The 26,975-nt window shown below is 41.5% G+C and overlaps 1 protein-coding gene across 2 annotated transcripts in view; it reads left to right on the top strand.

Moving 5' to 3' along the window:
- The first annotated feature begins 600 nt into the window (after positions 1–600).
- The window catches only part of SLC9A7 (solute carrier family 9 member A7), a 69,158-nt gene continuing 42,783 nt past the window's right edge, over positions 601–26,975 (top strand). The window contains exon 1 of one of the 2 annotated variants that reach the window (XM_050331405.1): positions 601–905. In XM_050331405.1, coding sequence (XP_050187362.1) covers positions 647–905 — 259 coding nt within the window. In that variant the 5' untranslated portion in view covers positions 601–646. The remainder of the gene's footprint in view (positions 906–26,975) is intronic. The other variant, XM_050331406.1, reaches the window with a different exon arrangement.

Genomic DNA, 26,975 nt, shown 5'->3' on the forward strand with positions numbered 1-26,975 from the left:
AGAAAGGGAAAGAGGTGAGAAAGAGAGAAGAGAAAAATAAACAACAAAAAACCCCAAACCAAACCGAAAAAAAAAAAAAAAAAAAAAAAAGGAAGAAGAAATGACGGTGCTTTTTCCTTTCCAGGTCTCACGGAGATCATCAGCCCTTGTCCCAGCTCGAAGCTGCCTAAGGGCAGAACGGGCTCTGGGGTGATGATTTCCACCACCACACTGGTGTAACAGCTGACCACCGGCTCGCTCTGCGCCGCAGGGAGAGCAGCGCCGGCACCGGGAGCGCCGCGCTGCCCGCGCCACAGAGGCGACACTTGGGACTCCGGAGCAGAATCAGCCTCACGGCGGGGCGGGCCGGTCCTCAGCCATCCCTGCACCTCCGCCGGGCGGGGGCAGCCGGGCCGGACACGGTGGAAGGAGGAAAGAAAGACACCGCGCCCTCACGGTAGACGAGCCTTCGCTGCCCGGCCAAGGCGAGCACCGGCGGGGCTGCGCCTTTAAGGGGCCGGGGGAGGCGGCGGGCGGGTTCCTGCGCGCCGGGGCCGCTCCCTCCCGCCGTCCTTTCCCTCCCCCGCGGGGCGGGCAGTGGGCAGTGCCCGCGGGCCGCGCCGCGGGAGTGGAGCGGGGAGCTGCGGCATCCCTCCCTCCCGCAGCCATGGCTGTGCCCCGGCTGCCGCTGCTCCCGCTGCTCTTGCTGGCGGCCAGCGGACTGCGGGCGGCGGAGCGGAGCGGCCGCAGCAGCAGCGCCATGGAGGAGCTCGCCACCGAGAAGGAGGCGGAGGAGAGCCACCGGCAGGACAGCGTGAGCTTGCTCACCTTCATTCTGCTGCTCACCCTCACTATCCTCACCATTTGGCTCTTCAAGCACCGCCGCGTCCGCTTCCTCCACGAGACCGGCCTGGCCATGATCTACGGTGAGTCCCGCGGGGCCCCGGCACCGCCCGCGCCTCAGCCCCGGAGTCACCCCCGGCAGGTGCCGGGAGGGGCGAGGCCCCTGTGCCCCGCTGTGCCCCTCGGAGGAGCGCCGAGCCCGCGGCGGCAGCGCCCGGGTAGGCCGAGCCCCGGGCAGGGGCAGCCCCGCTGCCGCAGAGCCCGACCGCCCCCGCCGCTGCTCCTGGGTCCCCTCCCCTCGCCCGCGCCTTTCCTAGGACAGAAGGAGACTGCCTCCCGTGCGGCAGCGGAGCGGTGTCCTGCGGGAAGGTGCGTCCCGCCGCCGTGGCAGCGCTGGCGGGGACAGCGTTCCAGTGACCCTCCCGGCCGCAGACGGGCAGCTCGCCGGCCGTACTTGCAGCAGTGTGGAGCACCGGGACGTGCAGGTCATCGCGGTGATGACTTTGGAAATCGCCATCCCGGTGCCCTTACCGTACTGCGGCAGCAACACGAGAAACGGAGCGTGTTTAGGCTCCGGGGTTTGCTCCCTGGCTATCGGCGCGCTGCTCTCCCCGGTGGCCCGCGTTTGCGGGTACCGACTGACCGCAGTGACACCACGCACCCTGACAGCGCCCGCGGCTCATCCCGAGCCCTCCTGGTTTTCCTGAGTTGTTTGCTCTCTTCATCCCCCTCTTCTTGGTGAATGTGAGCAAAGGGAAAGTAAACCCCTCAGCAGAACCTGTGTTTCCTCCCTGCGTTTGTGGGGCTGATGTTCCGGAGGACCCGGGCTGGGCTGGTTAGTGTTCATGGTGCTGATCTGGTCTCTCTGGTGCTGTGAATTGCTGGCGCAGAGGGCGGCAGGTGAGCCTGCACCGGGGACGTGGAGCTCTCGCTCCTCCGGGAACTCGAACGGTTGTATTTGGTGCGCAGTTTGCTACGCAGAGCATAATCGGTCGCGATGAGGAGCAGCCATCCATTTAAAAAATGATTTGTCTGCTGGTGATTGGCTACTGCCATAAGCGCCGGGAGCGCTTCTTTTCCTTCGTGAGCGGAATCGGTTCCTGCTGAACCGTGTGAAACACCTGCCCCATGTTGTCGGGATGAGCATATTGGGGGTAACCATAGATGAGAAATTCAGCACTTGAGGGGATGAGGAAAGTGAAGTGTTTCCTCCCCGATGAGAACTGCTGCTCTTGAGAGCTATGTGATTACTTGCAAAGCAGTGGAATTTTCCTCTGGTGATGCTTCTCTTAAACCATCTCAATTTGCTCTTAGTCACTGATCTCTTTTGCTGCATTGCTGTGTACTTCACATATGCTCGTTGCTGAAAACCGACAAATTAACAACTGGGTATGTAAGTAAGTTATGTAGAGGCATTATAATGCTTAGGAGGAGACAGTGGATTAATTGTGTGCTGATTGGAAAAGAGGCGCACGGTAAGGTGGTATTGAAGATGTTGTTTAGATATTATCTCATTTTTTGCCCCTTCAGGAAGTTCATTTATGTTTCATGATTATTTCAGCGATTTCAGTGGCTTAGTTTATGGTGGAAATCTTGTTTATGTGGGAGTGCTAACGCATGCAACACAAATACCAGGGCATCAAGGGCATTTGGGTTCGTGTTTTGATGAGCTGTGTGGGAAATGAGAAATTGTTCAACTGGAGAGCTTCTGCCTCTCATTAAACTCAAACTCGTTTACTCTAACATATTTCCTGATCTGTGAAATGGGTGTTAAGTTTCCAAACTGCTGTAAAAGTGTCCAAATTCTGTCTTGGGAAAGTCACTTTGCTGTAGCTCTTTCTGCCCCACTGACAAAATTGCCAAAAGAATGATTGGCTCAAACCATTCTATGTTCTTTGTGTGCCAAAAGTAATTTTTTTTTTTTTTTTGGCATAAATCATTTCCCGATGTGCTCACCTTCTAAATGACTCCCTTCAGTATATCAAAAAACATGGTCTTCTTCCTCTTAAACAAACCAACTCTTGCCTTGTCATAGCAAACATATTAGGAAATGTGTTTAGTGAGTTCAGTTCCTTTCTAGCATGGTTAGCCTTCAAGCTGGCAAAGCTCTGCTGAGACCTGGCTTCACTTAAGCATTTTGCAGACTTTCTGTAAGGCAAAGAAAACAACATAGCATCATAGTAACTTTCTGGTATACTTCTGGTAATCAGGCTTAATTCTTCAAATAAGAGTTTTTCCTTTTCCTTCCTTGTCTACTTAAAGGACAGTGGTTAAACTAATAGATGGGTTTCTATTTTGCTAATAATTTGGGATCTGAGAATTGCACTTTTAAAAAATATGTATATATTTGAAGTGCATATGTTTGATAATATCTGTTTTGAACACAAAATCATAAGTCAATATTTCAACCAAAGAGCTTGAAGTTCTAAAAGCACAAGTATTTATGTAGCTTATGAAGTGCTAAATACAATTTAATTCAAGTCTTGAAACTGTAAAAAGTCTGTTGCTTGGTTGAAGTTAAATACTTACAAAGGGCAGCTGCTCCAGCAACAGTATTGCTAATGAAAGCCATTATGGAGCAATTAAGAAACCCCAACACAACCCAACAGCACTAATCCACAATAGAGCAACTAAGGAATTGAGGCTTTGCTGAAATATATATTTCAACTTGTGATGATGAAAGTGATGCTTGCTTTTATTTGTGTTGGTCTGAGGATAAACTATTCTGAGATGTGTTTTTCCAGAAGAGGTTCAGTGGCAACTTTGGCGTGTTTCTTCATTCTCTGCTGAGAAGCATTACCATTTAGTAGGGAGCAATAGTACATGGACCACGCATGCCAAGAGCTCAGGATAGAGCTTAAGGGTGGGAAGTGATGGTGGCTCCCCAGCACTCTGCTCCTCAGGAAGCAGCTGTCTGGATATGTAGATGTTTCCCATCAGATCCAGTGCTATCACTCCCATTATGCAATTAGCTTGTCTCTTTTCATAAGTGATAATTTAGGTACACTGGCCACTCGTGCATCAGCACAGGTGTAAGTCCTATCAGGTCACCTCCTTGATGCTGGGGTTGTTCTGGAACTGTCTGGGGACCACATGTCCTAGCACTGCAGATAAAAGTAAAAGCAAACCAGAGTTGGGTACAGAGAAAGAAAAACAATCCATGAAGAGGTATATAATAGTTCAATTACCTTTTGTGGGTCAGAAGTGAGACGTAAATGTTCAGGATAAAAACATTATATCTGTTCTGGAATACTCTGTATCAGACTAAGGTTCTGTATCCACAGAGTAGATACAGAAAAGGTCTATTTTTAGCTCATCTGGCTACAGTGTTCTGTTACCATTCTAATATCTACACATGCTAGAGATGACCTAACACATCTCCACTGCCAGTAAAATAATGTCCGTGTTGGTATTTAATAAACCACTTTGACATAAGCCTCGTAATACTAGATGTAGGATCATAACTGAGCACCCAGTTTTGATAACGTTATCCTTTCTCTGGCAACTTGCTTGTTCTTCCTGAAAATTATTTTAAATCACTTTGTTACAGGCTTTCAAAGTGAGCCTTGCTCAATTTTTTGGCTACTCAGTATGTTTTAATAGTAACACAAATCTTTTCTGTAAGCTTGCCTTATGGCCTGTGACTGGATGGAAAAATTACAAATTTATCTTTTGAGAGAATTTTAGAAGAAATGCTGTTTATATTTTTCATATATCATATATATACTGTTTATATATTTCAGATTTACTCTTCAGGTGGGGTAGTTGGATAGCTCATAAATTGCTGGTGTTTCTGAAGTATCTTTGAAGTACAATTCATCTGTAGTCCTCAAAGCAGTGATTTTGGGTTTCTTTGTTTTGTCGGTGTTTTTGTGGGTTTGAGGTTTTTTTCTGTTTGGTTGTGGGTTTTTTGCAAGGGCAGTGGTTTTAATAGCAATTAAGATAAATTGGTTAATTTTAATGTTTGTGAACTTCACCTTTGTGAGATGTTCTATCAAATCAGCACCAGAATACTCTCTGATCACTAGGATGAACCAAAGAGGAGAGAAGTGGACATGTGGATTCCTTTTGTGTGAGGAAGCCTTTGGTGATGTACCTGGCTGTTAAAGCTGCTACTGATCTGCAGCACCACGTGGTTGTAGGAAACAGTCAGAGGCTGAGGGGGGAAGGTGTTCCTCTGCATATACTCTAATTCTCATCTGAAGTAGAAAGTTGGCATGAACAGATGCCAGTTCTGTAATAGTGCAGAGCCCAGATGTCTGCCTGCCTTCTGGCCCTATGTGAGTGCTCATTGACTGGTTGTGTTGGTTGGAGTGTGCTGAGCTGAGGGGAGGTAACCTGATGTCTAGTGCGCAAGCTTGTTGTCAGTGAGGTGGTTCCATGGCAGGTTGGTGTTGCACTTGTCTTTCAATTTTTCTTTGCTACTTTGCAACAGAAATATGTCTCTAAACAGATCCTCTGATAAATCTTTCTGAAGGAGCGCAAGGACTGAACTGCTCTGTGGATGCAGCTACTTGAGTAGCTTCTGCTTTTGGTGCTGATGAGAAAACTGAAAAGAAGATGCTGATTATGTAGCCATCTCAGTGGTGCTTTACTTAGTTACTGAGGCTCTACGTTTTTGGAAGAAGGTGAATGGGAGAGATCAGGCCTGGGTTTTCAGCTGTTTCCTTTTTATTTGGTAAAGTAGGCCTTCGTTTTACAGATGGTCATAGAAAGGTGACAGGGAGCATTTCTGTGGCTGTGTTAATAAAAAAATCTATGTAGCAACTGGTGTATAATCTTATCTCTGGATTTTAAAATACTGCATTGTAAATTTTCTGTAACAAACTGTAATTGTTCATTCAAACGTAATGAACAATTCACGTACTGTTCTTTCTGATATTTAATTAAAAAATTAAGTTATGTTGAAGTGGTTATAGCTGTGTCTTCTCTTGCAGTATGTCTTTAATAGACCTTTCTCACTTCCTGTGCTATAGAAAGACTAGAGCATCTTAACACTGAAACTGCCTTCACTCAAAGCAATTACCCACAGAGCAGGAAGTTCTCCTGGGTCAGCTGAGCAACCAGTCCTGGGCAGCATTTAGGTGCATCAGTGCAACCTGTGAAACACCTTTCTAAAGTACTGCATGTCCTGGGCTCACTGACAGAGGTGGAACTCTAGACTTCTGCTGCTCCCAGCATGACTGGAAAGAGGCGTGAGCTTTGCCTCTGACTTGCCCAAACTCTTGGGTGACTGGCCTTGCCTCCAAGGAAGAATGGTTTTCTGCAATACATACATATAGCTCTGGAAGCAGTGATGGGAAGCTCTATTCCCTGTGACACAAAAGTGTCGTGGTTCAGATACTTATGATCCTCTTGTATCCTCAGTACCCACAAACCTCACTTTGTGGGTGCATAGTAGCCCTTTCCCCCTTTCCTTCCTTCTGAGAGTTGACCTCCCCTTACCAACTGACTCTGTAGAGTAGTTCAAGACAACATCTTAGAAAACTGGGTGAAACCTTTCCCTTGGTAGGGACATCCTTCTGCTGCTATCTGAACAATCGTTCTCTTCATTAGGTAGCCGTGGCAGTTTTACCCTGCACCAATTTAGAATCCAGAAGTCTGAAGCAGGAACATCATTCAAAAAAAAAAGAGTAAAGTTATAGGACACATTCTGCAGTCTAGAACTATGTATCTTGGCCTCTTAGGGGCCAGAAGTAAAAATATTTTGCAGTTCCTATCTAGGTTTCTAACAGGTGTTGTGTATCATGGATGTTCTCTCCTTGTTCACCTGCTGACTGCTGAGAGTCCAGCACTGAGCTGCTGAATTGTTCCTGTGTGTTCAGGAGACAGCCTCAGTATTTAACTCAAGTCTGTTGTTTCTACACTGACAGCCAGAAGTACCAGCTTGTAGGTTTGTTGGTTTGTTGGTTTTTTTTGTTTTTTGGTTTTTTTTTTCCCCCAATAGAGAGTTCTTATTTGTGACTCAGGATTAAAGCTTTATCCTGTTTTAATACTGAATATAGTCTTTCTCCCCCTGCTTTAGACCAAGTGGTGTCTACATTGAAAGGCGGTGATACAAGCAATTATTTTTTTTTAGAAGGGTATTTATGTTGGAGGGTTTTTTTTACTAGTGTTAAAAAGAATACATAGACATTCTCAGCAGTTCAGATCTTCTCTGTGTCTACCAGAGATGGGTAATTTAGCTAAAACGCACTGCTTTTTTCCTCCAGTTTAAAAGCACTTCAGCCTTCAATTAACTGAGTGTGAAGAGAGAAAAGAGAAACTGTATGAAACTGTTGTTGTTTTTTTTCCCTTACCCTGAAATCAGACAATTCATTTTGCTTTAAAAGCACCTAAGGGCCCTTGAAAGCTATGTTGGTATGAGCTAGGGTTTTTTTTTATTGGGGAGAAATAGTTGAAGGCACCATCTAAATTAGAGTCAAGAAGATGAACTGTGCTCTTAGCCAGGGGTGGTGTGTGGTTTCTGTACATTCTTCCTGGCTTTGGTATTTCATGTTCCCTTTCAAGGGCTGGATTTAAGCTCTGCATTCTTGATACAGATGTAGGTGTGGGTGATGCATGGAAAAAGATAGCACCCTTATCCTGGCAGAGCTCTTGTGGGTTCAGCACTGCTGCCAGCAGTGTCCATGGGCTTGGCTGCTCTGCTACCTTTGATTGCTCAGCAGTGGGGTAGCTCTGCTGCCACTGGAGAGTCCCAGCCCTAATGCCGTGCTGGGGGGACTTGCAGGTCTGCTGTAGTCTGGGCTGCTTTTCCACAGCTACCACTTTCTTCACTTGCAGGTTTTTTCAAAATGCCTTGTTGAAATAGGTCTGTAGTAAATGGTTTTAAAGGCAGTTGAGGCCACCAAAACACCCATTGCAAACTTTAAGTACACATTATGAGTGTATTTCTAATTCTTCCTCTGTTACCTTGTAAGCCCCTTGGAGGGGGAAGTTTGAAAAGCAGAGCTGTAGGTCTGATGAATGGATACCTTGGTGTGATGGCTTTGTGGAAATGTTTAAATAAAGAGGTCTGCTTATTCAGAATGCTGTGTGTCTCCATAGTTGTCTTCACTTCTCACTTATGCTTAAAAAAATAAGTTAGGACTGAGGAGATTTTTTATTTCTTTTTTTTAAGTGGGTTTGACATATTCTCCTGCTCTTTCATTATGAGGTTGTGAGACTCTTCTTAACAAAAAAAGGATGGAAACAAAGGAGCACTGTATAAATGCACTCTAAAATGCAATTAACTTGTCTGTGCATAAGATGACAGTCTTCAGTGTGTTGGCTGTTTGTGGATGCATGGTGTGTGCACGTGCAACTCTTGCCATCGGTAGCTAGCTAAAGAGAAAGCTGCTTGTGTGGCTTGGTGTCCCCTGCATGTGAGATTTTTCCCTGTGTCAGCTCTGCAGCTGACACACCATGTCCATGATTACTACCAACACACTGTGAGTGTAGTTATTCCTTCTGAGGCTCAGATGCTGTCCCATTAATTCAAGAATTGGATTAAATATGAAGACTGCTGTTAACCTTTCCCACTGCTCTGAATATGAGATGCTAATAGAAAGATGTTATAACTGATGATAGTTTAAAAATATGAAGTGTCCTACAAAGATATGTCTGTTTTTTGATCTGGGTCCATAAGGATGGATACTGTCTGCTTCCACTCTAATTCTGAGAAATTATTTCCCCACTACGGCACACTTCTTGACATTTGATATCAAGTCCTTCAACAGTGAAAGGGGATCTGCATTTAATGTACCATGTGCTGTTCTGCTGTTGTTTTACTGGTGCAGAATCCTTTCTATTTCTCAATCTTTTATGTCAGTCTTCATTGTGCTTACTGATTGCATAATGACTTTTCTCCTGAGAAGAGTCCTCTTATCCATGAGACAACTTGACTCTTCTTCCTTAAATTGCCTTCTTAGTGAGCAAATTGTTAGTGTTTAGCCACATAATCTTTGCTCTGCTGCAGCTCCAGAACTTGCTTTATGGTCTTTCCTGAACATACAAGTCACACTTATCCCATCCAAAACTCTGCTGAGGATGGAGATCATGTATTTACATTCCCTGTGCACCTAACACCCCTATTTGGAGCCTTAGGATCTGACTGGTTTTGTAGGTGAACTACAAACTCTAGTCTTATATACTGTGAAGTATTAAAAAAAATTATATTTGGAGAAGTAGAGGCTTTGTCTGGGAATCTTTGAGTGATCTGGGTTGGCTTTTTGATGTAATGGCAATTCACCAAAGACCTACATAGGCTCTATCTCATTGATACTGTATTTGCTTGTCTGTGTATGAACAATGAAGTTGATAGCTTTACGTGGTTGAGAGAGAGAGAATACAATTCATGCTGTATTTGTTTTTGCTACTAGATATCATATTTGAACTTGTTAGTCATGACCTGAAACACCAACTTATTTCAACTGTCTTTTAGCTTTGCTATGTAATTGGTGCTTTCAAAGTAACCCTTAGAAGTTGGGCTCCATAGAGGAGTTTGAACTGGCAAAGACAGAGGACTCCCTGGCTAGTTGGGAGGGATATGGTACCTAGGTGGAAAGAGCACTTACAGGAGATGTGAACCAGCGCATGGAGTTGGCAGCACTGGCTACACTGCAGTTCTGCCAACATACCTGGAGGAAGAAAACTGGTGTAAAGGCTTCTTTCTGTCATGGAAGTGACACCTGATTGTTTCTCCTGGGTTGTCTTTGATATTTCCTCTGTATTAAGACCAAAGGAAGCTGACTGTAAGTGACCTTCCACAGACATGTCTGGCAGGGCTAGCTGTAGCATCCTTTCCTGGCTCACAAAATTGAAGTGAGCACTTCTGCTTGTTCAGTTTGTCTTGAACCTTTTACTTTGACAGTTGTCTTTGTACTGCTGCACAGCGTAAAAGGTGTGGTTTTGTCATACCTATCTGCAATACTAGTGTCTTAACGGGGAATATATGCCCACCAGACACTATTTGTTCACCTTCTTCCAAGAATGATTTGCTGCATTCTCAAGATGTGATGCTGTGAATGAAGCAACCTTCATGCTGGAATAGATTTTACGTAGGCAACTGAGTGTCAGTACACAGTTTCAGCCTAATCATTATTGCTTTTGATCTCCACACAGCAGTATGTCTGACTTGGCAAAAAATTGTTTATGAAGTTGATTTTTTTGCATCTAGAAACTTTTAACCTTTTCTCAACTGTGTTTGTGTGTATTAAAGCAATTCATACACACACATACAGACACACACACACACTTTACTCTCTTCCTGATCATCTTTTACAGAGATTCATGGACATAAAATTGATCTTTTCCTCAGCACTGCATGACTGAAGAGCTAGTGAGTGATTTTTTAATGATGACCTGCTAGTTAAGCTGCAGTAACAAAATATAATTGCAGCATACTCTGTTTATACATGTGCCTGCATGAAACAGAGAAACGTGAGCATAGATATCTTGGTGATATGTAGTACTTGATTATGTCCCCTGTTCCCTCAGGGAACCATAAAAAGGGTTTATTGCTTTTGCTGGCAAATGCTTGAGTATAGTTATTGAAACATACTCGGTTTTTGATCCTAATGGTTTTGGGATCCCTTCCAAAGTGTAAAACTTGGAATAGTTCTGTGTACTTCAAACACAAATACCTAATCTTCTCACTGCATCAGGTGCTTATGATATCAGATGTGTATTAGTGTTTTGTCAACCCTAATTACAGATAGGGGAGACTTTGCACTGCTTATACACTTTTATGTATAACAGAGCCCCTCTCCTAAAGGGTAGGGCAGGAGGTGTAAGTACAATCTACTTTGCATTTATAATCACTTTTTTCTTGTTGAAGCTAAGGCCCCTCATCAGAGCCTCAGTGTTTTACATACTACTTAAACCTATAGTTAAGTTCTTAAATGGAAACCAGAAAAACAAACCCAAAATCTGCCTCTGAAGCATTTGCTTTGCTATGCTCCCTAGCCAAAGCCATAGGTTGTTTTTGCTTTTCTGTTACCAGATCACAAGTTGTTTTTCTGCATTATGAGTTACCTCTACCACAGCTTCAGGAGAAATTTGAGACACCCAGAATTTTTGGAGGATGATGTCTATATGAATTTTAATAGCCTCCTTTTGCTCTTCCTTCCTCATACACATGATGCTGACAGAGATAAATCTTGCTCTCCGATGGTACCCGTGGGTTTTGTTATTCTTGTCTTTTAGCTCTCCTAAATGAAGTACTATATTTATGCTGACTGCATGCTTTTTTGTGGGAATCACCTAAAACTCCTTCATTGTTACTTCACTTCTTCCCAAGTGCATCCAATAGCTTATTTTAATGCTGATAACCTGCATTCCTCTCCACAGATCAGACCTACTCTTTTCTTCCCCAGTCTAAACTACAAATCTTTGCTCAGTTCCCTGCCTAATGGGAATGAGAGGATTGGCTCAATATCAGAATGGTTGAAATAGCCTGTAATTTTTATCTTCCTCCTGCTACCACAGTCTTCTCCATTTCTGAGGCTAGTTCCCCTGAGCACTAATGAAATTATCTGTACATCGTCTTCACTGGAGAGCTGTTACCTATTTCTAGGTAATGTATATATAATATATGAATTCTTATGTCTCCCTTCATGCCTACAAACCCAGGCTTCCATTGCAACATTGGCTCCTTTGATGTTCTGCTTCTCAAGGCACAGGAGAATTGTGTTCAGATTCAAATTTTGCTGTTTGTGTTACAACAAACTTTTTCCCTTGGCTGTCTCTTGCTTTCTTACTGTGTTCTCAGCTGTCCTCCTGGTTCTGTGGGTATTGTTTTAGACATTTTTTAATCAATACTTAATGAATCAGTGTTTTTGCAAAGTGAAAAGTAAAGATGCCACTCTCTCTAGAAATATTTAATTATAGCAAGAATCAAACTAACATTTTTTTAACTTGCTGATAGCCTGTGTTGAAAGCAAGACCTACTTTTCAGTCATTGTACTTCCAAAGAAGGCCTAAAGTTTGACTCATGAGCAAAGTATGGATTTCACAGCTATGATAAGAGACGTTGGACCACAGGCAACTATTTACCACCAGGGTTATCTTATAAATTTTTCTTCGAATAATGAGTGAGTAAATTTGAGTTAATTTGTAACATTAAGTTATAATGAGTTTGTAAAAAAAGTCTTTCACTGAACCTTTCTTCTGAGATCTTCAGAACCTTTAATTGCAGAAAAGGGCAATGCTTAAGAACAAAAGTTGGAGCTTTTGCAATGATGCCAAAGTGCCAGAATACAAATGTGCATGGTGTTTTCCATATATTGAGATCCTTAAACTGATCATATTTCTGACCCACGTGTGTGCACCCACACACAACGTGCTCACCTCACAGCTGAATTGCTCACTTTCCAGAATAGCCTGTTCTTGTGTAATACTCTATGTGAGCACAGAGACAGATTTCTGATGCTTCACTTGATTAGAAACAGTATTTCTTTACATTTGATTTAGTATAGAAAATATTTTACATGTGGAGACGTTATTTTTTTCTAATGAAACCAGAAAGACTTGTCAACTAAAACTTAGATATCCTCTTTCTATTGTCCTGAAATATAAACTGAGTGTATGTTGCATGGAGAATATAAAAGGTCTCTGAAGCATATGTGAAATAAATGTATGATCAATGGCAATCTGATGCACCTTAAGTAATAGTTAAGTATACTCTTAAGTTTGACAACTCTTACTATAGGTGGTTTACATGTTACACTATATTTGCCTTACTGGTTGAGAAGCTGGAAACAGCAGCTTTTGACAAATACAGAATTATGGGAAATTCCCGCTCAAGCAGGATTGTTTTGTGGTTTGGAGGGGGTGGACTGGTTCGACCAGGAGGGTGTTCTGGGGCTGGTAAAAAGGATTGGGAAGACCTTACTGATTCCTGTTAGCAGTTGTTTGCCAGAGGTTCATTCCATAATGCTGGGCTTCAAAGATAAGGAAAATTAATTTGAGAGCAATATCCATTTTAAAATGTCTGGAATGAAGTTTGCTTTTCGTACTGTAACTTGAACTGACCAAGTTCCATGGACTAGGGGTTACTACTGTCATATTTGCAGGACATGTTCAGGACATGTTCTGCTGAACAAGAGGTTGTCTTGACCAGGAAAATTTATCTGTTACTTAGTGTTTGATGGGCTTGAGGATCAAGCAGGTTTTTTGTAAGCTTCAGTGCATAAGAGGTCAACCAGTACTGGAGGAGTCACCTAAGCTGCCCAGCAGAAGTCCCAGAACAAATTCCTGTGGCAACAGGTACCCAAGGAGAAATGCTTGGCTGAATTGTATCTGCAGAGAGAGATGTAGCCAAGGAAAAGGCAGAAGATTCTGTCAGGTTTATTGAAATGTGCTGAGAGACTGGAAGACAGAAACATTCTGGGGGAATAAGTGTTTTGTTTTTTGGTGGGTTTTTTGTGTGTGGTTTTTGGGGTTTTTTTATGTGGTTTTTTTTTAGGAGTGACAAAACAGTGGCTGAAAAACTAGAAGCTATTCTGCAAAGAAGAAAAATATTCTGATTACTACTCTAGAGCTTTCATTGTTATATTCCTGTGCTATTTGTCAGACCTTTCTACGCAGTTTATGGGTCACAATCCAATAGCCTCAACTCTTTGAGGTGATAAGTAGGAAATCCTGAAAAAGGACACTTCCTCTTAAGAACTTAGCTGAGGAGGGAATTTCTGGCTCTGACTGGGGTTAGGCTGTTGAAGTATATAGTGGCGAAGATTTTTAGAAGTCAGTGTTGGTAGCATCACTTCTGAACCACCTCAAGTAAGTTGCTTAGCCCTTAAAAATGTTTTTAGTTACCTGTTTATGCTGCTGCTTTTTTTCTTTGTACTCTTACTTGCTTGGCACACCTAGAGGAATGGTATGATAGCAGGGAGCTGGGGAATAGTTGAGCTACTGCTGCTCATCAGCCTGAAGTTAGAACCCAGTTTTTATCACTGCCTGTTTATATGGGATGGAGAAAAAAGTGTGTATTTATTTACAGCTCCATGAAATACCAATTTTGTAAAGTCTTTTAATTTTGTTCTTTGCCTTTTAGAGACTGGCAGATAGTACTAGACCTGAAGTATGCAACAGGAAAGGTTTGGTCAAGGTTGTTTGGGAAACTCCCTGCCAAACTCAGATCATGAGCTGTGATTCTGTCCTTACTCATGGATTTCCATCAGCATCATCTTTACTGTTCAGGGAAAAGCAGAACCTCTGCTCTGAAGCAGTGGATGCTGTGCATGCTCTTTGCTCTTGTAATGGTTATACAGGGCCTCAGTTAAACATGATTTGACTTCGCACATTTGATCTGTTTCTAGAGCATGTCCATATCTTTTTCTTTATAGTAGCCACACAAAGCAGGCAGGCTGCCGTGTCTTATGGAATAAGTGCAAGTGCTAGAGAGTATAAGGGTGCTGGAGTGTCCCTACCCCATGGCTGAGTCCACCTGGCACAGAGGCATGGAGAGATTTCTTGTACCCTCTTTTCTAGACAACACTTATAAGGAGAGCTGACTAATTTTTTTTCAAGGATGCCTGACTATTGGTAAAATTGGTAATGGGGGTTTCCCTGGTGTCTTGTGGGGTTTTTGGTGCTTGCCACAAGTGCCTTAGTATCGGGCATTGTGTGCATAACTCATGTTGCAAGATCCTCTCCGTCCTTTATTTCTGTCTGCTTTGGTGCAATAGTTTTAGTTACTCTTGTAGCAGAAGAATAGTGGCACACCATGTCAACTTTCAATTGAATTTAATTAGACTTAGACTGCTGGAAAAGACAATCTTTTGCTCAGAGAGTAATCAAAACTGAATCCAGTGCTCAAAGCAAACATTTTAGCTGTGCCCAGTCATTAGACTGGCTACTGAATATCTAGATTTCTTATTTTAGTGATATTATCTGCCAATTTTTTTTATTGTTTTGTTTTTTGGTTTAAAACTTGGCAGCCTGACACTGAGTGTTTTCCCAGTGATCTGGCATTCCAGTCTGTCAGCATTTAGCATGAGCAATTGGGCACACCTTTTGTCAATGCTTTGCTATTATAAAAATTATGACACTTTGTCCTGCACCCATCTGGATCTCATAACCTGCAACATTATGGTAACAATGATAATGCTGTACTCATCCTCAGAGTTCTGTTCCTTTTGAAATATTACAGCTGTTTATTCCAGAAGAAAATGGTAGGCTAAACAGTTTACTTGCTTTCTTAGGATAATTAGCTTCAATTCCAAAACTGGTGTGCTATACCTGTGAGTCTAAGGAGTAGTTATCCAATTTGATCTTCCATTTATTGTTGCTTAACCTGCTTATATTTCATGACAAGTCCTCTTCCTTAAATTGATACAGCTTATTAGAAGATTCACAAAAACAAAAAAAAAAAAAAAGGCAATGAATGTGTATTTACTGGGTTGCATTAGCTATTGTGTAATTTATTTTTAGAATCTGGGAGACAATTTTTCTTTATTTGCACTGAGTTATAGCAAAAGCACTCTGCAGCTGGTTTGCCTGCTACTGAGGAAAGGCTCACTAAAGCAGTAATTCTCTTGAGGTGCTTGGCATGAGCAGGCATTGCAACAGTAATTTTTCTTTTCTCAAGAACTATTTTAATTGCTACGGCTTCAGAATACATCATTGTCAGGACCTACCATGAACATACTTTTGTACAGCAGCAGCAGAGAGTTCCACAATACCTGCAACAATGTTTGAACGTATCTGTAGCCTCTTTTTATTTTTGTCATTTCTTCTTTCTGTGCGTTATGGATCCCTAGACAAAAGGGAGTGGGGAAAAGTAGTCTTTCTGTGTATTTGGGAAGGATGATACTGTGGAACAACTTTGTTCATACAGAAGCCCTTTGCAGTTTTTGAAATACAGCATTTAAATGATGTAGTGCTTCATAAACAATTTTGACTCAATTTTCACCATTTCCCTGTTTTGTTTGTAGTGTGTATGTTTTCTAGCTGACCGCTGTGCAGATCGGCAAATCTTCAGTGCATGCTCTGAAAGCTTGGATTTTCTTTGGGTGGATTTTCATTATGGCCCTGTTGCCGTTCTTTACAATCTAAAGAAAGCCTGCATTCATAAGGATTACTGCATCTGCGAAGGATGAAGAATAAATAGGAATGATGAACTCTAGTGGTCATGAATAGGTAGATTGTCTTGGGCATTTATTCAGTTTTCAGTGTATTGTGGAGTATTTGGGCTGAAAAAAATGTTTGCACTCATAGGGTAACATACTCATTTTATTGAAAGCACAGTAGAGTACTCAGAGTGAGTATTCCAAGACTGCATGTGCTGTACTAGTGTATCTCCCTTCCTAAGTGTGATTGATTTATTTATTTCTCACTAAAAGCTTGTAATTTTAGATTTTATTTCTACTTTCCCTTGCTAGCTGTCTTATCAAAAAGGTGCTTGCAATTCTGAGTGGGATGCTGCATTGTGTTATGTCAGGAGCACTGAAGAAGGAATACTTTGCTGTGCTGGCTGAAGATCAAAGTTGATTCTGGAGCCTGAAATGTTCCCTGTATTTCTCAAATATAAACAGTACTGTGACCAAGAGTTAGGTGCCTTCAGATTCCAATTTGCCCTTAGTGTGGTGGGTCATACTAAATGCAAATTTTTTCAATGGTGTTCTGATAAAGCACTTAAGCAGTTCTATCCCCAGTGATAATAGTCTCTTCTAAATATGATGTTAATCAGAAGTAAATGGCCACTGGGCAGTTGCTGTACACTTATATGACATGCAGCACTTTGCAATACTCTGTTACTGGAGCAACTAAGTAACATCTCATGTTAACAGTTTGCTCTTGATGGAACAATCCAGTTCAAGTACAACCAACACTTTAAATAGATAAAGCATTAGGAAGTTACTACAATACAATTTAAAATAGAGAATTAAAGTGAATTTTTTTTTATTAAGTGTTTTGCAGTGTATGGGTACCTTGTGTATCTGGCACTGAGGCCGTGGATCAGGACATGTCTTGACTGACTGGGGCTTCTGATTCCACTGGGGGTAGCTGTTTTAGCAGCTGCACAAACCTGTTAATGCTGTATAAAAAACACCAGCACTTATGTGGGTGTCATTTACTACACACAGTATTAATACTTTCTTCTGAAGAAGGTTTTCTTGCCTTTGAGTTTTCACTATGGAATCTCCTTTGGCTGAGTCAACAAGCAAACCTACAGACTTTGGCACAGCTGCTGAAGTGGTAGATGTTAGTGGTGCTTTTTGAAGACAAGTCTTTCCTGATCAATATTTTGATAGTGGCAGTTTGCTGTCAGCTCTTGCATAAAGAGCCTTTGAATAGCAAAATCAGAGCTTGAAAATAGTAGCTATTTCAGATATACATACATATATTTAGAGGGAGAGAAGCAAGGGGGAAGAGATTTCCTCTTGATGAAGATATATCTATAAGCTGCCTAGGCATATATTTTGAATACTGTTTTCTTTAGATTTTTCTTCAGTGAAATCATTTTGTGTAGTTGCAGTCTTTAGGGTCTTTGCTAGTACTAGACTTGAGTACACAGTGACGTGCTTTTTTGCAGATCTGTGCTAATGTATGTGTGTTCCCAGGTTTGACGGGAACTGGTGTGACTGCATTTCCTGACATCAGGACATCTGTGATTATTGCTCATAGATGTTATTAATTGAATATTTGCACTTCTGTAGGCACCATTTGCCCAGCTGTTATCTGTCAGGCTGGATTTGTATTACTATAGACATATCACAGATATTTTTTTTTTTCATGTTCCTACTTGATAATTTTGACAGGTCATACTGAAGGAACTGGTCTGTATAGTACATTTGTACGAACCAGCTTCCATGCTATTTCTGGCAAAGAAAATTAAAGAACAATTGTCCATTATTACTATGTTCCATGCTCTTGTGGACTTCTAGGATATTTCACCAGCTCTATGGAAACTACAAAAGCCATGACTTGAGAGTCACTACTCCAAAAGTGTACCAGACCAACCTGTGCTCTGCTTCTGTCCTCTCTAAGAAAATGCATCATCATCTCTGTGTCAGTACCTCACCCATGCTTCAGCAGTGCTAGCTCAACTTTTGCTCTACCTTGTGCTCCAAGATAGTTTTTCTAGCAGCAGTGAAGGTCTTTTCCTAAATGTTGTTTGAGATAGTGTACCCAAACCAGAAAATTACCTAAAACAGTTGACTTGAAAGGTCTACTTAACCCCTGGTGTTGCCTCTTCTAGAAGAGAGGCCTCTTCTGAAGAAAGCTTATATATGGAACTGTTATCATGTAACATGTCTCTGTAAAGTTTTCTTCCTTCCTTCTGCTATTTTTTGGAAATATTGATTGCTGCTCTCCTGGAGTTCACTCAACCATTCAACCCTAACGATGTGTTTGCAGGGAAGTGCTACGACTCCATCTTGCAGGTGAGGAGTTGTGGCAAGCATCAAAAGCACTCACTGAGTCTCTTTTAGTTGTCCCTTTTTGATGCCTGCAATTAGGATTTTCTTTTCTTTATGCTCCCTGTTATGCTGTCATGTATTGGTGAAGTTTTGAAAGCCCACTACTGTGGTAAACTAAACCCCTAAATACTTACTTGTTCAAAAATGCCAAGTCATGCCTCCTTGTAAAAAGGGACTTTTGGTTGTTTGCATCACCTGGAATCAAACTCAAGACTGGAATCTAATTCTGCAGACAGCATGGCTTTGCTTTAGGGCTTTGTCACTCTTGGAAGAGAATCACCTTGCTGATATCCTTAACAAATCTTAGCAAACTGGATGGGATTCTAGTGCACAGCAGCCTCCTGTGGGTTGTATCAAGTCCAATCTTAGAGTAAATCTAAGAGGTATTGAAATGAGGCTGGATTACATATTTGAGCTGTCTAACCCAATGCAATATTCTCACATTCTGTCTGCTGATTTCTGGGAGTGGAAGGCAATTTTCTAAACTGAAATGAAGTTTATTGTGCTGCCTGTGCAGAGTGGAACACTTCAGTTTGCTTTAGAAAATTGTGTTCTGTGCAGAAACATGTTTTGGTTAGAGCTTCTTTGCACTTTGCTTCTTGGTGAGTGTCTTTGCTTTATTGTCGGTCAGTGTGTCATCACCCAGCCTTTTTCCTCCCTGTCTGAGCTATGTCAGGGTGCTCTCCCTGCTCCAGTGTGTGCGTGTCTTCTGGTGTCCCATGAGTTGTACTGTAGTTTTGATCAAGGTAAATGTGGAAGCCTAGCTAAATATCCACAACTGGTTATAATCTTTTATCAACAATGACAGAATTGTGATGGAAGCCTCTATGGAAATACTCATAACTTGATTTGGACTTTTCTTCCTAATATAGTAAGGGATTATTTTAACAGCTAAAATATTTTTCCCCACTATTACCACTTTTGTTTGATTTTTTTAGAAGTTTTAACTTTATTTTTTGAATCCCCTTTTAAAAAAACTTTGAGTGTCTCTAGTGAATCTTTTACAGTAAATTTGTTTTAAAGCACAGGCATTAATAAGGATAGGACTTCAGTTTAGCAAAATAGAATGATATAAATTTTATTTGACAGAATTTGCATTGCTTTTATGAGACATTCTCTCAGAAACTGGAACTGTGAAATGCTGTTCTGATGGAAATATCTTCTACTCCTTGTCTGAAAAAAAAATCAATTTACTTTCATGCAATCACTCCTTTTACAAAATCTCTAGCAACATTAGGTGAAGATACCACAGAGACTACTCAGTCTGTCAGTGTTGGATTGCAAAGTCTTGAGTCTTGTTGACAACCCTGCAATTTGTCTGGCCTTAATATTTAATAAGCCTGATACTCTGCAACCTCAGAGTGAGAGCAGTTCTTTTAAAAACTACCTTGAGCTTTTGCCAGAGCTCTCACCAGTCTTTTTAAAGTCCAAAATGTGCTTGCAACACTGTGTCTGGAGGGTAAAGCAGTAATCATCCATTTTATGGCTCCACGCTCTTATAGTATTAAACTTCTAAACAGTTTGCAGAAAGAATACTTTATATGGCACATGTGGACCTTGTTTTTGCTCCTGATTAGTGGGAATTACTGTAAGTCTCAGGTTGCCTTTTTAGGAGGGTGAGTATTAAGAGGTAAGTGTCCAGTAGTGCTGCAGCTTGCATGTTCTGCTAGTCCACTTCCACTTCTTGCTGAGTGGCTCACTGGGACCTAAACTTTTCCAGACGGGCTGGTTGTTGAATGTACAGGAAGTGAATGAGAGGGGCAACCCAGACCTGCCAGTGAAATGGCAACAGTCAAGGCTGCAGATAAAGGTCTGCTGATATGTTAGGAAAAAGCAGCTGAGGCTGCTCCATGAAGACAAATTTTTATTGTTGTCTCCAGCTGAAAACCATGGGGAATCTTGAAAAAATATAATCTGAATAAACTGGCTTAGGCAGCATCTGTGAACGTAAGGGTTCTTTCACGCCAAACTTCTGATTTGAACTTTTGTTTGTCTTTGGGTCAATTTTCTAGATTGCTAATCATCTGCAGTTTTCTACCAGTTGGGCTTACTTGTGAGAGTGTAAAGTGCTCATCTTGTACTCTAAATTTGCTAGGTCCTGTTGGAGGCTACTGTTGAAACAGCTGCCTCTTCTGTTTTTTGGGCAGCCTAAATGAAGAATCTGACTTTCTTCTTTCTCTAAACCCTAAACCAGTAGAAAATAATGCACAAATTAAAAGTATTTGTCATCACATTGGCATATTTCACCGAGGAAATCCATGCTATAGTTAATAACATTTTGAATTACTTTTGTGTAAGAAGCTGCATAGCTGAAGTTTAAAAACTCTGTTACGTGGTTTGGGAGGCTTTAAAACTTCTCCAAACACACTGCAGTCTCTAAACCCCCGGAAGTGGCTTTTTTAGGTCTCAAAAGTGGTTTTAGCAAGTAACATTCAGCTGACATCTAAAGGGAAAAAAAAGAAGTGATTCTTTTTTTTTTTTCCTTCTTCTTTTCTCTCTGGGGGCTCAAATCACTTTTTGATCATTTCCTTTTCTCTTTAGTCATGACAGTTGGAGTTGCAAATGCTTTGTCTGAACATCTCAGTTTTGTCCTAGTAAGTCTCTAGATTTTGAACATGAGCTTGAACTTTTAGATTTGCTCTTCAGATTTAAGTTGGTGCTTACACTTCAACACTGTAATTTGTTTTTTTTGCAACTGATTACTGTTATTTTTTTCCCCACCCATCTTGATGAACAACCTGCAAGACAACCTCCCTGTGTGGGAGCTCTTGCAAACTGCTAATGGCTTTGAACAGGCAAATCATTAAATCAGAACTCTCTTCAAGTGCACCAGGGACTTTCAACATCTGCAAAAAATGAACTTCATTTATAGCACATCTGTGGCTTTTTTAACATGAATTGCACAGAGGAGATTCAGTGTCTGCCTGCAGGGTGTGTATTAACTCAAGTCTAATACTTTGAGGCATATTAAAATGTATCTTCTGAAGGGTGAAAAGTATCATGTTGGGCTGGAAAGTGCTCAGTTGAGCTGGAAGCCTCAAGCAGTGGGATGAAAGGAAAAGTTACTTGTCTTGTGACTTGGCACTTGGAACAGCAATGGGAGAAATGGGAAGGCCTAGACTCTGACCGGTTTCTCTTTGTTTTAACGCTTGGCTGCTTGGAAGAGGAAGAGATAACAGCTGTGTTTCCTGCTGGCTCTGGGCAAGAGCCATTCACCACTCCTGGTAGCTTCCCTAAATGCCAAGGTATAAAGAGGTATGGTAACAAAAATAAGCTTGATGCAGAAAACATAGGAACTTGCAATGAATTCCCCTAGATACTTACCCCCACTGAAGTAAATCTGCAGTCCTTATGTGTTAGCTACTGATCCAGCTTTTGTGCTGTGTGGGTATTACTAAGTGCACATATACTGCCCTTTAACCTGCATATTTGTATAGTAACAAATCTTGGAATACATACTTAAAGTTTCAAGAGGTATTCCTCCAAGTGTCTAATCCATCTTTTAACTACGTTGTCCAAAAGCAACAGTACTGGCACGTAATTTTTAAAAATAAAAATCTAGTTGTAAAGACTTCGCATGTTCTCGGAGGGTAGCTCTCTCCACAAGCGTGTTGATGGATGTAGCACTCTCATCACTGCAGTGCAGGGTTGAGTAACCTCTTGTCTAGACATACCGTTGTTTCAGGGGTTTTTTGTTGTTAGTTTCAACTACTTATCTGATACCAGAGCCCTAACAGTCATGTTGCTGTGAAATGAGGTACTTTCTTTGTGGTATGGGATGGCAGTTGTAGGCTGGACAAAATACATTATGTTGTCTTGCATGTTGTTGTCACTGGCACTTACATGATTCTGTCAAGCATTTTATTAGTCTAAGAAAAGAGCAGCTTTGGAGAAGTGAAAGTGAGTTGAAGCCAGAATTAGTTGATAATGTATTTCACTTGAAAAATCTAAATGAAATAGTGAAAAGAAAAGGCTGTGAAGGTTATACCTGAGCAGTAATGTGGCAGGTTACCTAAACTGCTGTATGCAAAAATGGTAAAGGATATGCATGGTGAGCAGCAGTGCTTGGTTTCATGGCCTGCTATACTCTGTGCTACCTCATGATAGCGGGTGTGAGTCCATCCCCTGTCCTCTAGTTCTATACAAAGTGGGATGTATAAATTCCCAGGTTTTTGTAAGTACCATGTACAGTTAATTATTTAAAGAGCAAGCTGACTTAAGCAATTTTCTAACTGAACTAGCTAGACATAGCTGTATTGATAAAAATGGATATTTTTTAACTGATATGTATCATGAGAAAAAACTTGAAGTTTGGAGGCTGTTTTCGTGATGCTTATCTTATACAGTCCTGAGAGTGCAGTGGTGTGAAGCAATTGAAATGAAGATCCTTCTTTTGACTTGGTAACTTTCTGACAGTGTACTCATCTGCCTTGAGATGCAAGGGTTGCTTTATAGAGAGTATTTTGCATACATCCAAACCCAAGATTTTAGTGTGGGGCTCAGAGCTGTTGTTTTGAAAATGTGTGTGTGGGAAAACATGCTGTCTCAGCATCTCAGAATCTCTGATGTTTGTTCTTGAAGTTGTATTTGTTTGAGAGAATATGCAAGGGAGAGGAATGAATGGCCAAAAGACAGCAGAAATAAAAAATATGCTGTATGCACTTAAATGTCTTGGACGAGCAAGCTCACAGGGTGCATGGTGGTTCTGCTAACAGCCTTTGGAAGGGAGTTTACTCCTTACCTTTTTCTGCCTGTCCAAGGAGTCTTGCACCAAACCCCTGTGATGGGTCAGATTATTCCATGTAGCAGCAATTGGCTGCTCTTCATCTCTAATAAATCTGATTTTATTAGCACTCAGCTGCCACCTTTGGCCTAGGAGGAGACATGAAACTATTGGTTCCTACCACTTCTCTGCCACCCCATGCTGGGGTTAGAGTTGGGGTGGAATGCAGAGGGTGTGATTGTTTGGGCAACATGCTGTGACCACTGCTGCTAAAAAAAGATGTAAGGGATGGCAAAAATGTCAGACCACAGCAGCACCTGAGATCTGTCAGGAGCAGTCAAGGAGGCATCAGTCTGTAGTGGCAGCAGAGCAAGAAGTTAGTGACTAAGAACTGTAGGGTATGCTCAACTGTAAAAAGGTAAAGCTTGTGCTAGTCTAGGAGGAAAGAAGGAGGGTGGTAAAAGGCTGTATAGAAGGTTGGGAATTGCAGCTGTGAGACCTCTGGACAGTGTTGCTGCTTGTAAGCAGGCTGAGCTTTTGGATGGCTTTTCTTGTTGCAAGTCAAAGTGCATTCTTTCTTCTTCTCCTCTAGCTCATGGGAATCAGAAAAGCAGAAGTGTCATGCAACTGCTCACGCACCCCAGGCTGTGGCTGCAGTCTTTGTTGGCTTCTGCATTTAGTACTAAAACAACTGCTTAAATTTTGCACTATATAGGAAAATAATAGTACATGTCTTTGATCCTCTGTTCAACTGTTCATAAGGTCCTAGAAGATTATTTACTTGCTTTTTTTTTTGTTCATAGCATATAAAGTGGGATGGATGTCAGAACAGCTACACAGTGGGATTGAGAATTGTGTGTTTGTGGGAAGGCCATGGTCTACTGAAGTGCCTGTGCTCAGAGCAGTCACCCAAAAAGGTGAAAAAGAAGGGACATTTGGCTTTTTTGGTTCTGTCTGGGAGGTGTCTCTAAGTAACAGGTTTCTTCTGTGAGATGGGATAGATCTTCTGTTGGCTTGTGTGTGTTTGAATGTTGTAATACCAAGACTTCTACGTTCAGATATAATGATCATAGAAAGCCAGAGTTGTCAGCTTGCTGCTATTTCTGTCTTTGGTTTGGTACATTTCTCTGTAAGTCCCAAACCACTTTATTTACAAGTGCAGGTTGGTTTTCTTCCCACAGCTACAGAGCATGAGGCTTGCCTAGGCAAAAAAGATTTCCTTGAAAATTCAGTCAACACAAACCCTTTGGCCTTTTCTACAGGTAGAAGATTGTGTTATTAGTAAATATAACGGGTTTGGTGCAAAAAGACCTTTGGGAAGAGAGAAGCACTGGAAGGTTCCCTTGAGTGAAAACCTTTCTAATGCAGATTTTACTTCATTTACCTTGCTCAAAATTCTTCCTATTCTTTTCTTCCTAAGACTTTGTTTGGGCCCCTGTCCTAATCAGAAGCTCCCAGACATGGTTTTTAAGATGATGGCCTCCACACATATCCATTACTTCCTTCAAACAAGTGAAGGCCTGAGGCAGGGATATCGAACTGTTCCTAGTAATAAAACAGGCTTATCTGTAGTTAACAGCACTCCTTGTAGCTATTGTGGGGTCTCTGAGCTCAAAGCTGTGCCAAAATGAATGTATTTCCTACCCATTCCCTCTTCATCCTATGCTTAAGTCAAACCTTCAAAATTAAATGACAGTGTCAGCAAGGAGATTGCTGCTGCTTAATGAGTTTCAATTGGGTTACGGATTGAAGCCTGACTCCTTGCAATGACAGATTAATAACTCCTTCTTCTGAAGCTTTACAGCACGTTTAAGGAGGGGGATAATTATTTTCTGGGCTTTTTTCTTTTAAACTGGGAAACTTCATTTCTTGCTCGTGCCTGAGTCAGGTGAAATTACTGTAAATCTTTTTGTATCAAAAGACTTGACATTATTATTTTTCAGACTCTGAGGAACTTGTGACCTCCTGTTTGAGATACACCAAGTGTTTCTAACATGCAAATGGGGGGAAAGCAGTAACAGAACACAAGGATTAAATAGAATGCTTTCTATTATATGCCATAGAACTGCTACTGCTCCTGCTGTTTGTTCTTCTCACTGCCTGCCAGTGTGGTCACCAATGTGCCAGGGGGAAAGAATCCCAGTGTTTGGGGATTTCCTCATCTGGCTTAGAAGCCTGTGTTGAAAGAAATGCTTCAGCTCTCCTTCTGTGTCATGGGACTGGGACCAGTTGCAGTTAGGGAATCACTGCTGTGTGAGGCAGGGAAAGGGAGCCACTGTGGGTCAGAGGTTGGTGTCTTTGCAGTGGCCCATTGCTGCACACATCTCTGGGAACACATGTGGTATTAGTATGTGTATGGCTTTCACTGCTTTGGGTTGTATACCTAAGGAGGAATACTTATATTTTTGAAAGTATAAAGAAGCTTTTCAAATGTTAATTGTAAAATGTTTAACAGGAAATGCTTTGTTAAATCTGTGTTGCATGAAACAATGGCTATGTGGTAAATGAACCTGAAAACACCTGAGTTGAGATTACAAACGCCTATGCCCTTTATAACTGTGGTATCTTATTTCTAAGTTGAGATTGTCTCTTTAAGTTGTCTTCTGTGGCTTGTCCAAGTTCTACTGAGTCATTATTAAGGCTGGGATTTGGCTCAGGAGCCTTGACTCATAGTCCCGTGCTTGGTCTAGAGGCCACAGGAGCTTACCACAGCACAGCAGTTTCTTCCAGGGCTGAGCTGTCAGTTTAGGCTATTTGATATATGGCATGGGGTGTTGTGTTTTGTTTGTTGGCTTTTTGGTTGTCGTTGTTTGTTTTGTTTTAGCTGTCTTTTCTGGATTTTTGATTCCAGGGGAGAATACAGGAAACAATTTTTCTTCCTGGCTATCGTTTTGTTTCTGTGGTTGCTGTCTTGCTAGTAGTGTCTATTCATCCCTACAAATTATTCAGAACAAATTAATTTTTCTGGAGTTATAACTCTTCTGTGCAAATGTGAAGCTACACGTGAAACTTAATAATTCTTCAGAAATTAACTATTGAAATTCCAAAACAATCTTCTGTTTAAATCTCTTGATAGCTATATTTTTAAATTACTCCTTCTGTACCTTAAACCTGTTCTTTAACCCCATCATCAGTAAGAATAAAGCATACCTGCCTGCTTCTGTAGTTCATAAGTTTGTGACCGTTTCACTATATATAATACGAGTATGTAAATCACACTAACATGACACAACCTGAAAAAGAATTAGTTCCCCTAGGAAAAAAACAGAGCAACAGTTAATGAAAAGGCATTTTTGACCATCACAGATGCTTTTGTGAGTTTTTTGGAACAAAAGGCTTGCAAGAAGGCAAGGGTGTGCACAGTGCACACTCGTCTGGCAGCGAGAGCCAGCAAGTTAATTTGACATTTGGTTCTACACAGTGTGCCAATAACTTTTTTTGCATAATCTTTTATTTAAATTGAAAACTATGCTTAGTTTGGCTTATTTTAAAGGTGAATAAAATGCTTATTACAAAGATGCCCTTGATAACATACTGACTGCTATGTCTGCCTACAAGGAGGAAGAATTACCCACTTGTTTACTGTCTTTTAACTTCCTTATCTAAAATAGCCCTAGGACAATAACAAAGCATGACCTTGAATATGTTATTCGGCACTTTAGGGTTTGGATATCCCCAAAATTTCCTTCAGACTTCACCTGCCTCCATTTCCTGTTTAAAAATGTTTTTTCATCTCTTTGTTGTTTTGGTTTTTTTTTTAAAACTATTTGTCGTCTTGTGCTTGTGTTGCTGAACATAAACTGCCAAAGATGAGGATTGATTTCAAAACAGGCTTCCCATTTTATTTCTGCAGTGATGTGACAGGCTGATGAATGCCTCACTGGCAGCATTGAATCACTGAGAAGGTAGCTAATAGATCTGCCATGCTGAGAGCAACACAGAATCATAGAATCACAATTAGGTTGGTAAAGACCTCTGAGATCATTGAGTCCAACTCTTGACTGAACACTACCTTGTCAGCTAGACCA

This window comes from Myiozetetes cayanensis, unplaced genomic scaffold (genome assembly GCF_022539395.1).
Source record: "Myiozetetes cayanensis isolate MyiCay16 unplaced genomic scaffold, myiCay2020 scf5-8, whole genome shotgun sequence".
Lineage (NCBI taxonomy): Eukaryota > Metazoa > Chordata > Aves > Passeriformes > Tyrannidae > Myiozetetes > Myiozetetes cayanensis.